At 34.6% G+C, this 19,170-nt stretch overlaps 1 protein-coding gene across 3 annotated transcripts in view; it reads left to right on the top strand.

Moving 5' to 3' along the window:
• Window positions 1-19,170, top strand: part of MFS17 (Major Facilitator Superfamily Transporter 17) — a 334,641-nt gene that overhangs the window by 162,371 nt on the left and 153,100 nt on the right. For all 3 annotated transcript variants that reach the window (XM_075376088.1, XM_075376081.1, XM_075376071.1), the window contains exon 2: window positions 10,083-10,203. In XM_075376088.1, coding sequence (XP_075232203.1) covers window positions 10,125-10,203 — 79 coding nt within the window. In that variant the 5' untranslated portion in view covers window positions 10,083-10,124. The remainder of the gene's footprint in view (window positions 1-10,082; window positions 10,204-19,170) is intronic.

Genomic DNA, 19,170 nt, shown 5'->3' with positions numbered 1-19,170 from the left:
ATTTGCCAGATTTGTGAGCTGTGAATAACCAGAACCGTTAACTATGAATTGAAATTTCGTCAGAATTTACTTTGGTTGGATCGTGTGATAATTTATTTTATATCAGACATTTATATTTACAATTTGAACGATAAAGTTAATAATGATTACGTTAATATTTGCTGAATATTTTGAAACTTCAAAATAACGGTAAAGCTGCATTCAACAATATTCGGTTTATGAAATAAAGCCATCGTTATTATTATTTTTTTTAATAGTAATTATGAAGGGAGTTATTAAACTTAAATATTTCAGCAAAGATATAACGCATCTAGTGTAGTTGGTTGTTTATCATATTTATTAACGAAGTGTGCCAGGATGAAATGTTATGAACATTTAAAAAAATAACAATGATGTAAATAAAATAAAAAGAATTGATTTTCATACTTTCATACTTTAATGTTTGATTTGATTCGAGTTAAAAATTCAGAACCTTATCAAACGGTTAGCTATGGTATAACTATGTCAATCCACTTTTTGTTACTAGCTTGGCATTTTAATTACAAGTAGTTACATTTCTGGCCTTGAATAAAAAACGTGATTTGTGATTATTATTACATTAAATCTGTCGTGAAGGTACTTAAACATTGAAATAATCCCAGATCTACCGCCAACAAAATCGATGGTGAAAATTAGAACTTACGTGCTTAAAGAATGCAATTTAAAATTTATTAAATTTTTCTGGCTTTTTTTAAATACATGTTATTGTCGAAAATTGGTAGATAAAATAACAAAAATCTTAATTTATTAAGTTATTTTTAAAGCTAGAAATTTCAATATTGGAAACATAAAATATCATATTGTGAGGAAAGTTTGCGTGCAAAGTCGTAATAGCATTGAAATTCAATAAGTCAAGGGTAGAGTGACACGTGTTCTGTCCTATGTTCGCAGTACTGCATTATGTACCTAACCGAATGTTTCTTGGGAAGTTACTTAACTTCCCAAGAAACATTCGGTTGTGTGTGTGTGTGTGTGTGTGTGTGTGTGTGTGTGTGTGTGTGTGTGTGTGTGTGTGTGTGTGTGTGTGTGTGTGTGTGTGTGTGTGTACGCACATACATTATTAATTAATTATTATTTATATTTATATATATATAAACAAAGTGTGTGTATATATATATATATATATACGCACACGCACACGCACTTCCTTCCTTCCTTTTCAACTCCTTTTTGGTGTTAGGTAGAATTTTTCGTTTTTCCACTATTGGTGCTGGAAAACCTTCGATATGTTTTCTGTTCATTAGTGAGAGATTTCCTTGAAATATTTTGGTTGTACCACAAATGGAGACATTGGAGTGTTGGGAGAGGTCTGGAGAACGTACAGAACATACCTGCTATTAATTACTCGGTAGTTACGTTCGATAGTTGTACTGGATTGTGGCATGTAGCGCCATGTTGTAAGCAACATTTTCGACCACAATCTAACTTGCTTACAAAGCTAATAGCTGCTAATAATTATTTTTTGGATGTTTGATTCACCATATATGCTCGAACATGTCATGGGAGTATGAAATGGAAATTTTGTGTCGTATGAAAAATGCTTGACTGGGATTCGAACCCGGGATCGGATGAGATCCCGATACGATTCACTACTCCACGCTGATTAGCGTGATTAGCGGAGTGATAAAAAAAGTGTTTGATCTTTGTTTGCAGTAAATGCTGTAATAAATATTAAAATGGTGTGAAAAACTTGAAATTTATTACAAGGTAAAATACAAGATAATTGTAACAGTGTATAGAAAAAATTCAATATATTTCTTATATATGCTCATTTAAATTTTAATGAATGTAATATTTAAAAACAACATCCTTTTTTTGGATATGTAATTTGTAAATTTGATATTTGTAGGATATGAAAATACCAGTACTGGCCAGTTTACACCAATATTTCATAAAATCCAATCGCCAAACGAGAATAAACACTTGTAATATTAGATTTTCTTTGTTAGTGAACGATCAAGAAAATAATTCTATACTACCCAAGATGGTTCAGGCATTCTGAATGGCTGAGTTATCATAATTTTCCAAAAATGTAGTGATCATGAATACAACAGACTTATTCAAAACACTATGGTATGACGTATCTCGTCAAGTAATTGTTTTGGACTTTATTTGTTCAATTGTGGGAAAAATATTCATCTCGTTCGAAGTGAGATGAATATTCATCACACATATTCATCTAAGATTCCGTATAAGATTTTGGGTTGTGTGATTTCATGAAAGTTTCTCAAAAAGAAATACTACGTTTAGGTTGTTCAATTCCGTTTTTTCTTCAGTTTAAAAGTGCTATTTACTGTTTTGTTTTTAACATCGTGAACCTATTCTTACTTCTCTTAATGTTACAATTGGAATAGATTTAAGAATGTGCTAATGTTAGGATCGGGATGCTTATAACACAGACTTGGGTAATATTGTACAATTTCTAACGGTTTAGGCTTCTTAGGATCGTCAGTTGTTCCAATTATTTCTGAATGTTATAAAGTAAAATTTTAATAATTTAGAATTTCCTTTGAAATAGGTATATTGTAGGGAATGTAAAAATGTGTAGAATAAAGTGGGAATACTTAATTTATTATGTTGCATACAACGAAAGATGAATCCTGATTTTACAGCTATAAATGTGCCGGATTAAGAGTCATAATTACAATCACTGCTGTTTAGTTATTTTGATCCGTAATTATTTTTATTAACGTTTCTGAGTCGATTCTTGTTTAGTACACATTACAAAAGTTATCTAGAAAGGTTATAGCTGTTATAAAGAACTAGCCGGTCAGGGCTCGCTTCGCTCCTCCTTCGCCTCTAGCTAGACCCCCGCTGTGTTCATTATCCTAATGGTTGTGAGAGTAATTTGTGAGAATAATACTGATAAATGACAATTAAAGGCTTGAAAAGCACTCTTTCCTCCAACGTTTCTCATTTTTGATGTAGCAGCAATTATTATTTAATAATAAAAAAAACTAATAAAATATTAACATATTTCCCAATGCCGTTGGCATTCATGTCGGTCGTGTTTTACTATTGATTGGAAGTCATGCATAAACCACTTACAGTATAAATTATTTACAATTAGAATTAAACAGGTATGTACATTTAACTAAAACTATTTTATAAGAAAATGTTATAATCCTGTTTAATGTTGATAAAATCAGTTTTTCAATCAAATTTATTTTCAAAGCCAAATTTATTTTGTTGTAGATAATACAATACTCACTTTTGTTAAGTTTGCCTGGTTTTTAATTAAATTTTATTTTAAAACTTATTTGTAGACTACATTTGTGATTTTACTGTCAGGTGCTAATAGTACGAGCCAGCAAGGTTTGCTCATTCTTGAGCAAGCTACGTACAGGTGGCCGTGCGAACAACAGTCTTCTCTTAGTCAGTGCCTGCTAACTTCAATGAATATCTCCTAATTGTTTAGAGTTAGGCAGCTGTTTATAACCAAAACTGTTTATCCTGTATGTCGAGGAAATGTTGAAAAAATATTGGACGACCAAAAAGGAGTAAGGACAGGTAGAAGAAATATAAGTTGTGTCAAAATTTGCTGACGATCTGGTGATTGTAGTTAAAGACATTCAGACATAACAAGGAATTATAAAAGCATGGAAGTAGGAATGAAGGAATACGGGTTAAAAATAAATGAAAAAAACAAGAGTTATGAAGGTAATTGAGAGGGAAGATATGGATCTTGTAACAACAAAAGGAAAAATTGAACAAGTAAAAAGATAAGATATCTCGGGATAGTACTAACTGAAAACCTAGTTTGAGGCAACATGGATGAAATTGAGGAAGAGATCGGTAAAATGCTATGTTTGGAGTATACGTTTTTACGATAGTAAAACTTGGATACTAGGGAAAAAGGAAAAAGATAAGATCGAAGCTTTTGAGATGTGGGTCTGGAGGAGGATGGAGAAGATAGAATGGATGGACAGACTAAGCAACGTGGAAGTATTAATTTAAGAAGAATAAATAAAAAAATAACAATACCGGCGATTATCAGAAGGAAGAAAGGAAAGTGTATCGGGCATATAATTAGGGAAAAAGGAATAATAAATACAGTTATTGAAAGATCCATTGAAGGTGAAAAAAGAAGAGACAGGAAAAGGCTGAAGTTAATAAATGACATAAAGGATAATGAAAGTTTTGATGAGACAAAAAGAAAAGTGTGGGACAAAAACAGAACAATCAAGACGGAGACAACAGTAGTGCCAGGTTACCTTTCTTTTAATTTCTGTCTAGCCTCCGGAACCATCATAAGGTGTTACTTCGGAGGATGAATGAGGATGATATGTATAAGTGTAAATGAAGTGTAGTCTTGTACAGTCTGAGGTCGACCGTTCCTGACATGTGTGATAAATAGAGACCCAACCACTAAATAATACCGGTATCCACGATCTAGTATTGAAATCCGTATAAAACTAACTGCCTTTACCGGGATTTGAACCTTAGAACTCTCGACTACGAAATCAACTGACTTGCGATGACGAGTTCACTACTAGACTAACCCGGTGGGTTAGTGCCAGGGTACCTGCCAATTAACAGAATACTACTCTTGATGAAACGGAACGCAAGGATAGCGATGGCGGGAGTTTATTGTCTCCCTACTAATCACAGCGCCTGGACGAATGTCCCTTGCTGCTGTATCTTTCGTTTATCGGGTGGGTCATTATTTATTTAGTGGCGGTTATAGAATTTTGTGTTTTGTTTATGGACGGAGTTGTTATTTGCATTCCGGTTCTTTAGACCACTGAGGCTGGGCTGATCGTGGGAGACTAGGCGCATTTGAACTTCGTACTCTCGGAGTGATTCCCCTTCAGTCCGTTCCCTGAAGTTCTTTCGGTGCTAGCACCTTTTGGCCTAACAGGAATACGCTTTTCGGGGGCCTGATTATTAGCTGTTAACAGAAGTAGGATATTCAGTATTACTGAGAATTAGGTTATTTGTTTATTACTTTACGATTTATTTTTGATATCATTATCTTATCTTGGTTTTGTTTGTAATAGAATAAAATTGTCTTACTATTGTTATTTATTTTCTTTTTTTTGTTTCAATAAGACGCTTTTGTATTTGTTTAGAAACTTAATTTGTACTGTTCTGTAAAGTAAAAAATGGACCATTTATTATATCAAAATAAGTAAAGAATTAATTTTTCTCTTTCATATTCTGTTCGTATGCGGTCGTCAGAAATGTATAATGTATATAATCGATTTTTTTAGTAATACTGTGTATTCTAATACATCGTGAAATTTTTGTACATTTTATGTAACAAAAGAAGCTGTCTCTACGTACTCATAGTTTTATTAATTTTGATTTAATATATTTTTGAATTGCTCAAGTTTAATTATTCTTTAGGAGTAGCTAATTAATTAACCTATTTATCATTTTCGTAATAAATGAGAAATTCTGGCAGTGTATAAACAAATTTGAAATACATTTTCAAGACTGCTACAACGTTTTGTGAAATACAAATAGTATTTTACGGTTAATCCGTTAAAAATAAATCACAGAGATTATGTTATTGTATTATACAGAAATATGATATACGTTGCCCGTTCTGTTTAGCTGATCTAATCTTAATAGTTGGACTTTAACCTACGGTTCTCCTTTGATTCGCCACTAAACACAAATTCCCCTAATCTACATGTTTTTCAACAGTTTTCGGGTCTTGATTCACATTTTAAACTGATTTTTTTTTTATTATCGTATTTCTATGCAACAAAACGTGCCATTTAAAAACGTTAAAAATTTATAATTAACTCTGTAAACTACATTTGACTTGTAAAATCTGTCCTTGGTTTGTGTTAATTCGCATCAGTTGTCTATAGTACATTTGTCTGTAGTAATTACGTTGCATTATAAACAAAATTTTGGAGTTCTTTATTCTTCTATCTTAATACTTAAATCATCATTATCTTAGTTTTCCCTTATTCCATTTCCTTCGTTTCATATTAATTTATATATTTACCTTCTGAATATCTTTCTCACTAATGATTTAATGCGGAATGTTATTTCTTTACTCATTCTAGTTAAAAAAAAACAAAATCATGACCATATTTTTATTTGATTATGTGAGATATATATATACACTCGTATATTATTTTAGATGGAAGCTAACATGTTTGAGTAGTTTTTATGCTTATGCAATTTCAAAACAGCTGCACACTCCCCATAAAATCATTAGTCAATTTATGTTTATGCTCAAGGAACTCTGGATATTATATTATTGTATAACGATTTAAAAAATAAAATGGCAGACGAAATGCGCCATTTCCGTCGCCACATAAAATTGTAAGAAGTAGATCTGGTGGAGTATTCGTTCCAATAGTTTAAAAATAAATGACTCCCTGGTGTTACAGTATTTGCCCTATTTTCATTGATTTTAGAACAGTTTCCATGTTTTCTTCCGAGTTTTTATTTTCTTCTATGTTCAAACTATAATTCAGCGAGATAATTCATTTTCCACTTCTTTCCGTTGCGAGTATGCTGTACTACAGTTGATATAGATTCTTCTAACGTCAGAGTAATAATATTTTATTTATTATCACAACAATAAGTGTTGTTATTTTTCTTGAAAGTATCTGATCATTGTTAATAATCTTTCTTTGGGTAAATTTAATTAATAAATATTAAGGAAATGCCGTATCAAGAAATGTTTTGAAGGTGGTGAAATTTTACTCGTGAATTTCTTCTGCTGGTTAGAAAGTAATGTTGCCGAATAGTAGAAATAATATAATTTAAAGTGTTTGATAAATGGTAAAGGGAAACATTTGATTTATTAAGTTAATTCTATTTTTAATGGAATAATTACCAGTTGGAATATCTTTTATTATATTTTTCCAAGTAGCCATTGTCAGGGAGGACAACCTTATCAGAGGATAAAGACAGAAGTTTAGGACTTAGAAACTCTGAAATTTATGTGTGTGAGTTCTACACACACGCACACACACACGCGAGTATATACACAGGTGATTAGAAGAAAGGGAAATAATTTGAGAATGAATCTATAGCTTGAAATGGGGAAAAAGGTTCATAGAAAAAACATATGTCCCTTAGATTACTGTTTATGAAAATGGATGAAATGCGAGGTATATAAGTAAAAAGTAGACACACTTGATAAACTAATAGCTCGTTTTCTTAATATTGCTGCGCTAATTATGGAATCCAGAGATGTCATTAGGTTGATGACAAAATATAAGGAAACGAGTTGAAAAGTTCGTGGTCAGTGGTGGAATTTTCAAACATTTACTGTAAATTAATACAGACAGTATAAACTAAAGTGAGCATTTTTTTTAAGTTGATTAAAAGTATTTTAATTTTGTAACGGTATAAATCAATTGTACTAAAAACTGTCTTTTAATTTTTTCAAATTCTTTTTTCATTTCTCTGTTATGTTCTGTTGGTTTTTAAAAATAAATGGTGAATTTTGTTTTTGTTTTTCATAGACTTTTTACATAAATTTTCTCAGAATTAAATTTACAAATTTTAATAATAAAGTCATTTAACAAATTTATTGTTCTTCAAACCCGATAAACGTGTTTTTCGTCAACGAATTTTTCGTTTTATGTTGGATATCATGAAAACTACGAGAGATACAGATCTGAGAATTGTTTCATTCGATTTTTCTGGTCAAAAAGGTGTAATTTTAAAAGTAATAATAATTTTCAGTTTTATGACTGATGGACGGAATAAATCTTTCAAATTACGCAAATTTTTGGAAAATGAAGTAACATCCTTGCCCTTGTTTTTGTTTCTCCGTACAGTTGAAAAACTGTTGGCACAGACCACTTCCGTCGATAACTTTCAATATTTGGTTTTTACTCTTATCACGCAAGTGATAACGGGGATCTTTTCTGTCTATCCAAGTGGAAACTTATCTACAATTGTATACTGTGTAATTTAAATTTATATATTAATTATTTTTACATGTTTAAACGTTTCTAATGATAATATCGAGAATAAATTGCTTTATAATGAAGAAATATGATAGATATTTGAGACCACGTCCTGTTATTACTAAAAAGTTAACGTGAACGTGATTGTTTTGAACAGATTATGGACGACGTTAAGGTTTATTGCCCTCCAGAACTCTGAAGAATGTGATATTTTTCAATACATTAATAATGGAAACGTATATAGTACTTGGATAATAACAATGATATAATAATCATTAACAAATTTCTATTAATTAGCGCTAAGTCAACTAAATCGTTTATACTTTTAAAGTTTGAGTGATTAAAAAAAAGTCAATTCCAATATGTGTGATTTAAATCAAGAAGCAGTCTTCTTTTGTCGCCGAGTAAGTTTTAAGCAAAAATGTACAATTTTTATGGGTTTTTGGTTTTGGGGAAAACAGAAAAGAATTGTAAAAAACGTTGGTAATTTTCTTCGTTGCATCGATATAACAATCTTTTATAAAAACTTGACATCATTACGTATGTCAAACGTATTTTCTCATGTATTTTATTTTTGTGATATGTTTATGTTAATTTTAAGTCCATTCGTTACGTATCGCGTGAATGGTTGTACAATGCCGATTATGTATAAGTATTCAGTTACTCACTTTAATCTGTGAGAATAATTCAGAGATAAAAATGTAGCATTTATTTTAGTCGATGAGTGTTTTGAAATTTTATTCTAGTATATTAAAATATCTTTCGTTACGTTTAAAACTGTATTGATGGTGTTGTTTCTGAAGAAAGTATTTGTTTGAACTATCCTTGTTAGTTGAATGTTAAATTTTGTTCAATAAGCAGGTTAAAATTTAATTTTTGTTAATTTTATTTTGCATTTATCGATTTTCTTGTAATTTGTCCGTGGGGTAGAACTTTTTAATATCGTAGAACATTAAATTTGACTTAAAAATCGTCCTTGACCAAACACGCTTACGAAAACATTTCGTAATTTTTTTTTAATGGGGGAAGCAAAATCTAGTATTACTGGAATACTAGTTCTTTCTGTGTTCCTAACTGTCAGAACATTTTGCTTCCTCCAGTTATTTTTACTTTTTGAAATTAATCAGCGATTTTTATCAAAAAGAAATTATGGACGTATAAGCAGAAGTTTCCTTTTAATTTATAAATATTTTTTTTTATAACAACGTAAATAATCCAGAATTATTTTTAAACAAATGTTCTTTTTAGGGCGTTTCTTGATCAGTTTAATAATTTCAAAGCCGCAATGATATGTTCTTTATTTTTTATAGTGTTTAGTTTTTTAATGTTGTATAGGATAAAAACAAAATAGCGTCATTGGCTAAAGTGAATTCTTTTTTCTTTAGTAATTTTTACGGATGTAGCAGGAGTAAACCTACATGATTGGTTACTCGACAAGGACGCGATCGAAATAAGAGAAAGAATGTAGAGGATTGTTATCAAGTACACATTTGGTATAAGAAGGTTAAATCCTGGTTAATAAAAAAAAATTAATAAATAATTAAAAAAGAGAAAATATTCGTAGTATTTATGTTCGAGTTTCTTATAACATTTTCGGAAGAAAACTTTTCTTGAAAAACCGAACGTCAGAGGGGTCGGTACTAGGCTTTCCACGCTTTGGCATTGTTAATTGTTAAAAAAATAATTCTGTTAATTATAAAAAATTGTTAATTGTAAAAAAATAATTCTGTTGATTATAAAAAATTGTTAATTGTAAAAAAATAATTTATGTGTACGTAAATCAGCTTTATAATAATTAGCTTTCAAAGACGTAATTGATTTTTGATCATTATTTACCCCTTTCTACAACTACCTTCTTTTTGAAGAATGACTTATTTTTTGACTTAGAATGTTACCTACGACATATAACTATAACCTATTAATATCATAAGACTTGAGGGGTGAACATAATAATACGGTTTTTTCTCTTGAATAAAAATAAATAAAGCAAGTAATTTCATGAGTTTGAATCTTAACAGCAATAACTTTTTTTATTTTAGTTTCACAAGGGTTGTGCTGAGTTACTATTAAGTTTTTATGAAATTTACTACTAAACTTGTATTAATGTGCTTTGTCAGTTGAATCGTACTAATAGGTTAAACAAATTTGTTTCAGGGGGCCAAAGCTGCGCCCAGAACAGGTGTCGACAAACGGATCATGGAGGACGGGATTATTCGAGAGGATATCCCTATCCCATCCCTCCGGCAACCTAAGTACTGTTTCCAAACCCTTCAGGGTATGTAATTATAAATTCTACTTATAAAAATAAGTTGTTTTATAATTTTCAGCTTGTTTGTATTTATACTGTCGTTTACTTCTTAAACTTACACTCGGTGCTCGATGTTGTTCTGACACCTTACAAAATGCAACCATAACCTAGTGTGGAAACTGTCGTGCCAGTGGGTGGATGGCTCTTTGTAGTTAGTCTTGAACGATGTATCCTGGGCACCAGGATTACCCGATTGTATGAAGTCTTAGCTCCAGTACGCGCGCGCTCTGCTGGAGTAGTCCGTTATATCGCCAGTACTCGTGGGAACAGAATGTCAGTCTCAATAAAAAATCCTTCGGTGGTTCTTGGTCCACTAAAAAAAGACCAACAAATCCGGGAGTTTGAAAAGGCTTCGACCGACCTTGTCAGCCGATGATGTGACAAACGATAAAGAAAAAAGAGATGTAACGGTGAGAGGTAAAATATCTAGTGTGCCTTTTCTTGTTGTTAAGCATAGAGGAAGCTAAATCCTTTACAGAATTGGAAGCTTCTAGATCTTACAGATATAGAAAAGGACGAATCTCTTTCCGTGGGTGCAAAACGAAATGTCGTTTTCAGCGCCCGGACACGATATTTATATTTTAAATAAAGAAATATTTAAATTAACATTGGTAGAAACAGCTGAAATGTACTACAAAAAATTCAAATAGTTGAATGTAAACGGACGGCACCGAGAAATTGTAAAACATAAGATAACATATTCCCTAGCATATTTCGCATTTCAGTCCCTACTTTAAACTTGCGACACAATACCGCATAACAGACAGAATCCACAAGGATGTGGTGTAAAGTTAGTAGACAGTCGTAGCGAACACAAACGGGTGCATGTGTTTGAGTCATCAGATACCCGTGACTGAGCCTAGTGTGCCCTGTTCGCAAACGGCAAATAATAACCTCCTCTCGACGGTTACTCCGCATGAGGAACTTCACGGTGACACGGTGTTCTTAACTGGATGAAGTTTATTGTTGATGGGAGCATTCCATTCACTTCGCCATTCATCATGAACCAACCTATTAGAAAACAGACAAGATTGTTCGAAACAACACGATTGGCGAAAGGAGACTGAAAAAAGACTTTTTCCGCAGTAGCAGCGTGCTCATTGCCTGAAATTCCATTATGTTGGGGATCCACCAGAAGCTTACATATTGAGTCATAAAATGATGAAGTGATAGTGGAGCCTCACAATACACTGAATTCCAGCAAGAAAGTTCTTCCGACATCTACTGCGACTGCCGATATTGAACTATCAAAAATATAAGAAGAGCTGTCACCGAACTCAGTTTCGTGTGTGCAAAGGATCATGAGAAAGGAGATTGTTGTTGATGTGCCGACATTTTCATTTTTCCTAATATTTACGACTCCAACTGTTCCCGAGCGAATAATTGGCTAGTTATGTCCGTGTACAACCGTATACATCAAATTCAAGACTCTGAATTCAGTACCAGAGTTTTGGTCACAACAAATATGTTTGCTCGAAGACGTTTGTGCCTGTTGCGGCTGTAAGGGGCCTGATGATAGCAGATGCCGTGAAATAGAAACTTTTGTTCTTTTTAAAGGTCCACACTCTCCAAGGTCTGCCCTCTGTATAAGGAAAAAATGGCTATATTAAACATTTTACCGAGCAGAAAGTGTCCTGCGGCTCGTCGGGAGTACAGAAAATCCCTTAGCATGAGGGATCCTGTACAACTCGATGTCAGTTTTGTCCAAGTTCTTTCTAACGAAGAGCAAAAAGAAAACGAATGCGCATCTTTCAAAGAATTAACCAAAATGGTAGAGGCGTTGTTAGACCAAGTTAAATCCATTCTTCACATCTGCTACTCCAGTACCGAGTGCAAGCAAGAAGGTTACTTCTGCTAGTAACTCCGAAATGGTTTTCCAAAAACCACTCCCAATCAGTCCACCAACAAATAAAATTCCCGCTGTATCAACATCGCAGCAAAATACCATAATCCCTGTGTAGGAATCTATTAAAAACTCGTCGCCTGGTATGGTATATTCAGTTTCCCAGGCTCCCAAGTACCCACCATCATTCAGATATGGAGGCCGATGAAGTGCCCAAAGAAGCAAAAACCGGATTGTATTTGACAAATAATCTGCACGCAGAGTTTTGTATATAACAAAAAAAATAATATTTTTAAGGGTACCAATATTATTAATTCGAATGTTTGCGGTATCCGTTGTCGCCATCAGGATATTGAAATCCTACTAAAGGAAGCAAATCCTTTAATACTGTGTCTGCAAGAGACTCGTCTCCATGCTCTGCGGAAATGCTTACGGAATTGGTCTTCTTGTGGTTATGTGTGCGAAAGATACGACCATCAATCTGAGGACAGCAGAAGTGAAGGTGTGGCTGTTTTCCTGAAGGAAATTAAATCCCGAATTCCGCTAACGACAAACATTCCTGCAGTCACAAGTAAGGATATTGGGGTCATTTAAAATGAATATCTGAAACTTATACCTTCCACCAAGTTCGATATCAGTGAGGATGAGCTGCAGGGTAAAGGAATCCGTTTTCTCAGATTCCTTTACCCTGCTTAATAACTGGCGATTAGCTCATCACCATTCATGTTCATCATCATCATCATGTTTTTCCCAAGGCATTATAGTTGATTGAGTGAGGCAGAGCATAGATCTCTGCTTATTGAACGATGCACATTTATATCTTCGGCAGGTACATTTTCGTGATCTGTCCTTGTTCTCAGCATCTCTAGTCCCACGTCTTATCTTGCGTGTTTCCAAAAACTTCTCTGGAAGCGATCACAGACTGGTAGTTATCTCAGTCGGTGGTAGTGATTTGCCTCAGAGTCAGCCACGCAGATGGGTGGTTCAGAAAGCGGATTGGATCGGATACAAGGATTCCTTCAGCCAATACTACAAGAGTGGTAGCGCAACCCAAGTTTACACCTCATACTCTATAGCGCGAATGAATTTACCCCTCTTAACATCTGAAAAGCTAAGGCGGCATGCTGTTCCTTAGTGAGATGAAGACTGTAGGAGTGCACTAACGGATCGTCGCAGGACTTTAATAAATTTCAATCGAAGACCTACGACGAATTGCTCTGCGCCTTCCGCAATGCGAGGGCTACATGCTGTCGTGTCTTTCGGTGTGCTAAACGGAAATCATGGCTGAATTATGTCGATGTCATTTCTGGGACAACTCCATCATCGGTTGTGTGGAGGAAAGTTCGGGCCGTGGGTGGATCAGGTCAGTCACCGCGGCTGATTGGACTGGAAAGCAACCTCATACCCGTAGATGATTATTATGTTTGATTGTTATTATTATTATGTTATTCGTAGATGATTTCTCAATATACGTTCTTTGTAGAACTTTAGATATGGGCGAGGGGCACCCGTTCAGAGTGGTGGTGTAAAACGACTGGATTCACGTTTTCTGCAGAGAAAACGAAATGCACAGAGTGGTCGGAAAGTCGCCGTACCCCCTAAAGTTAGAACTAAAAAATTGTAATAAATTATAAACTAAAAATGCGATATACTAATGAATTATTATGTTACACGCAGAATTCTATGCACGTGGTCACGTCCTCTGTGACATGGGACGGAACATTTCTGGTGTTACGTTACGGAAGGTGTCCATCACAGCGTCACGCAATTCTTCATTTGTGGTGTAGCGACGTGCAGATACGTGTTCCTTGATAATTCCCCATGATTAATTGTCTGGTGTGGTGAGATCAGGACTTTATAGTGGCCATGATAACGCAGCTGGTGACGCTGGAGTACCCCGGCCAATCCGAAGTCCTGGAAAAATATTTTATTCAGAAACGCGCGGACTGATAAAAAAAACAGTGCAGGTACTCCATCTTTGTGTAACCATACTAGTTCCATGAAATCGTGCTTCTTTTGAAGCTGTAGTGTTAACCTTGCCTCCAACATCTCTAAATAAATTTTTGCATTCACTCCGTCAAAAAATAAGGGCCAAACAGATCAAGAGTTTTCATTCCAGCCCGTAACGCGCGGTGGATTTCTTTCTAACTCTGTCGCGTAATAACACATTTATTTCGCTCAAAATAACACATTTCTGGCACGCGAACTCCTACAGATTGCACATTCGTCACGAAAAAGCACCTTTCCGGTGCACTGCATCGGGGAATCTTTCTAATAAAGCCCGGCAGGATGCAGCGCGATGTTCCATGTCTGCATCTGACAGTTCATTGATTAACATCGAACGAAACGGCCTAATTTTCAAGTTCTTTTTCATACGGTCCTGGCATTGTCGTCCGTGGTACACGAAGTTTAGCTGACCGTTAACGAGTTTATTTCATTTGGGATTGTTCAATGGAAACTGCAACAGCAGCACATGTCACGTTAACTTTCGTCCAGTCCGCTGTCTATCTTTAACGTAGTGTTAAAGATAGACGTAATTCAAACGCACGTTATTTCCAAGCCAACATTAATGCTTTTTGTGGTAGCGGCTTATTCAAGCGTTGCCGAAATATATTACTAGTTAGCTTCATTGATTCGTATGTTGTCGTTAATCAACCGATACACTTTTTCTAATAAAGCCCGGCAGGATGCAGCGCGATGTTCCATGTCTGCATCTGACAGTTCATTGATTAACATCGAACGAAACGGCCTAATTTTCAAGTTCTTTTTCATACGGTCCTGGCATTGTCGTCCGTGGTACACGAAGTTTAGCTGACCGTTAACGAGTTTATTTCATTTGGGATTGTTCAATGGAAACTGCAACAGCAGCACATGTCACGTTAACTTTCGTCCAGTCCGCTGTCTATCTTTAACGTAGTGTTAAAGATAGACGTAATTCAAACGCACGTTATTTCCAAGCCAACATTAATGCTTTTTGTGGTAGCGGCTTATTCAAGCGTTGCCGAAATATATTACTAGTTAGCTTCATTGATTCGTATGTTGTCGTTAATCAACCGATACACTTGTCACTAACAGCTCCTCAACGCTGTAACTACTCGTGTCAACCATATTAGCACAGCTTTCTTTTACTCAGAGTGTGGCGTTGTAAAAAAATACTGTTGCTAACCAACCCCAACGAAAATATCGTATGTTCTAAACACATCCTAACTCATATTTTTCGTTAACTTTAGGGGTACGCTGACTTCCCGGCCGTTCTGTATTTGCATTTCACGCTTGAGGGACCATGTTGACCCTCAACTATTTTTACATGGTGAACCAGTTGAACCATGCACGTGGGTTAGATTTTTATAATTGTGGTTTGACCAATGATTAACTTGAACTTGGGTAACACATTTAAAGGAGTTAAAGGTAAAATGTCTAAAATTGCTAGACATGCTGAGAGCTTTATCTGATACTCGTTGGAGAGCTGGTTGAGTATGCAAGTTGTGCTTCTACAGAGCTCTGGTCCGGTCCCGCTTAGACTACGGCTGCGCGGCTTATTAGTCCGCTCGGTCCACCGCTGTTTGAATGCTCGATGAGTTCATTCATTCATCCCTCTGGCTACTGGTGCGTTTCGTTCAAGCCCTGGGGTAAGTCTACTGGTTGACAGTAGTGAGCTAAATGATCTGCTGCTATGCACTTTGCTTTAAAGCACGACTAAATCATCCAACCTTTGATGCGGTGTTCTCTAACTCGTATTTACATCGATATTAGGAAAGCCGGATGTACTACTCCGCTAGGTATTGGAGCTTAACGCCTTTTCTTAGTTCCAGATTTACAACTACATCCAGTTCTTATTGTTGCTTGATGTTATTACCCCCCTTGGCGGCTTCTTTCTTAAATTACTGTAGTCTTCGTCAGTATCTTATAAACTACACAAATCCGGTTATATTACGGGGAAAAAGTTATAATTTTATAATTAGCGTGAATCCAGATGCTGTAGTTTTTACGGACGGCTCTAAAAACTTTAATATTGTTGGTTGTGCTTTTGTGGTTGGTAAGAGAACATACATGATTGGCCTGCCCAGCATGTCAGTATTTTCGTTGGGGAGCTTTATGCTATTCATGTGGTCTTAAACATAATTAGTCTAACATTTCGACACGTACTTGTGTTTTGAGATTCCATAAGTAGTGTCTTACAGGCGAATAATAACGTACTCCAGACAACCTGTTGTCTGAGATTCAGTGTGTTATTTCTCAAATGACTGAACATAACACAACTATGAACTTTTGCTGGATTCTCACCCATATTGAAATTTAAGGCAATGAGCGCTGTTAGTGTGGCAAAAGACTTGTTTTCAGCCTCCTTTCGCTAATCGTGTTGTTTCGAACGATCTTGTCTGTTTTCTGAATAGGGTGGTTCAAGATGACTGGCAAAGTAAGTGGATTGCTACCATCAACAATAAACATCATCCAATTAAGAATACCGTGTCACCGTGGAGTTCCTCGTGCAGGGATAACCGTCGAGAGGAGGTTATTATTTGCCGTTTGCGAATGTGGCACACTAGGCTCAGTCATGGATATCTGATGACTCAAACAGATGGACTCGTTTGGGTTCACTGCAACTGCCTACTAACTGTACACCATATCCTTGTGGATTGTGTCTGTAATGCGGCATTGCGTCGGAAGTTTATGCTAGTGGCTTACGTAATATATTGGAAAACAATGAATTAAATGATGTTATCGAATGGTTTACGATTTCTTAAGGCCGACCGTTTATATTCAGATATTTTATTTTTATTATAATATGTTTCGGCTATTGATACCATTTGGCACACAGCGGATGGTAATTTTATTGCTTTAGTTTAGAATATTAATTTAATATTTCATCGTGGTTTTATTTCGCTTTTAACGAATGCCATGGTCTTTTCCATTTATGCCGTTTTTTTTTTTTTTTATAAAACTTGTTTAGTTTTTTCGTTAATTTTTAATATTTATTTATTTACTATAAATATCGTGTCCGGGCGCTGATGACGACGTTACGTTGTGCGTCCAGGAAAAAGTCCACTTTGGTCTCGCAGCCGGTTGTCCTTTTTTAACATCCAACATTTGTCATCCATCTATCACGCTCACGTTTCATCTTACTATTTCTTTCGTGTTTTGTTGTTGGAATCTTTCCCCTTCTATTTTTCTTTCTTTTTCCTGTTTAACCTCCGGGAATTACCGTTCAGGTATTAATTAAGCGGATGAATGAGAATAATATGTATGAGTGTAAATGAAGTGTAGTTTTGTACAGTTTCAATTCGACCATTCCTGAGATGTGTGGTTAATTAAATCCCTTGGATTCAATTAACCCCGTGGTGGACATTCCTTTAAAGAAATGTCCTTGGTGGGCATTCTTTTTCATTTTCATTTTGTTACATTCCTGCTTTCTATCACGATATCCCACTCGCACACATAACATGGATATTTGGTATAACTGCTTTGTTATCCAAGTAAAAAAAAAGTATCCTTAAATCGCCACAAATTGTCTTTGGACTTTAACCGAAGTTTAATTAAAAGTAACTCTAATTTTCGTAACACTCTTTCAGATGAACAGAATGCCCCTCTGATAAATAAGTGTATTTACTTCCATTCTCAGAAGAATTGCCTTAGGATTCCTTTTTGACGAATCGATGAACAGTCTCCATAAAGAAAACTTATCGTCAACGTGGAATCGTTACATGAGCCCCAGGTACATCGTTACAGTAAACTATTGCATTTTCTTGAGAAAAATATTGAACAAAGTCTTTTTCTCTGTTCTTAAACCTGTAATAAGTAGTACCAGGAGTTAATTTTTTCTTTAAATCTTGAGCCTAAAAGTTCAGCGAAGCCCTTAAGAAGGTTTAAGTTCCTCACCAATTCATTTAATTCGGATTGCTAGAACAGTTTTTGTTCATCACTTCCAGTATTATATTCATAATTTTAATCCGGTTCGTTAGCATGGCCTGTGAAAGCATTTCTTCATCGCATTTTTCATCTCATTTACCTGGTGGTGAAGAAACAGGTATTTCTGGTTTATGAGGTATATAATTGATCGAAGGTTTGGGTAAAAAAATGTCCTTTCTATTTTTTAATTGAATCCCCGTATTATATATTAACAATCTAACAATCATCGCTGTCATCGGTTGGTTCTCTTCAAACCATAGGCACTCCAAAGCGGAAAGACTTTTTCTTTGTGATCGCGGCGAAGCTTTCAATACACTTACGGAACGCACCTTGTGAGGAGTCCAAGATTTGTGTTGATCTCCTAAGTATGATCACCAAAGTATGCGAAATATCCTTTCTTTTTTTTTTTTTTACTATTTTTGTAATGTTTCTTTGTTGTTTTTGACAGTAAAGTTTCCGCAATTATAGAAACAAGTCAGGGTCATTGACACGGAACCTTGACGCCATCGGTCTCTAATTTAATAAAAAATTGTAAAATATAAGTTACATAAAATTACTTGTAAAATATAAGCATAGTTATTTGAAAAAATTAAGTACATAAAAAAAAATTATTAGTTAAATGGATAAACTGACAAAACTAATAGCTTAAATGCAATCTTAGTTGTAAAAAAGTACTGAATTTAATTTTTTGTCTTGAGTAACTGATGGTGGAGGTGGTGGGGAGGCAGACATGCAGTAATTAGAAATTGATAAAACATGTGATCAAAATTACCAAACACGAAAGTGCCTAGTATGTAAAGTTTTGAATAAATTTATTACTTACTGCTTTTATATTCTTTATCATAAATCTATATTTTTATTCAGAATAACAACTTCATTTTCATCCATAAAAGAAATTATCATTGTTTATGTAATAGTTTAACAAAATGACTCTTAGGTTAACGTCTATACGAGATGGAACAAAAAACGACATAGTGAAAAAACCTTGTGAAAATTAAAATATTTTTCGATTTCAGCGCCAAAAAATCTATTGAAATCACTAAATAGATTCCAGATAATTTTACCATCGGAGTTTTGTGTTACTTATTGTTTGTAACTCTCGGCTATAAACACGTACACCAAAGGAAATGTAGGTACAGTCAGAAATTTAGAAATTATGTTATTTTAACTTAAAGAAATTTCAA

The sequence above is a fragment of the Lycorma delicatula genome, chromosome 1 (genome assembly GCF_047948215.1).
Source record: "Lycorma delicatula isolate Av1 chromosome 1, ASM4794821v1, whole genome shotgun sequence".
NCBI lineage: Eukaryota > Metazoa > Arthropoda > Insecta > Hemiptera > Fulgoridae > Lycorma > Lycorma delicatula.
The sequence above is the reverse complement of the archived record's forward strand: the minus strand, read 5'-3'. Positions and strand labels throughout refer to the sequence as shown.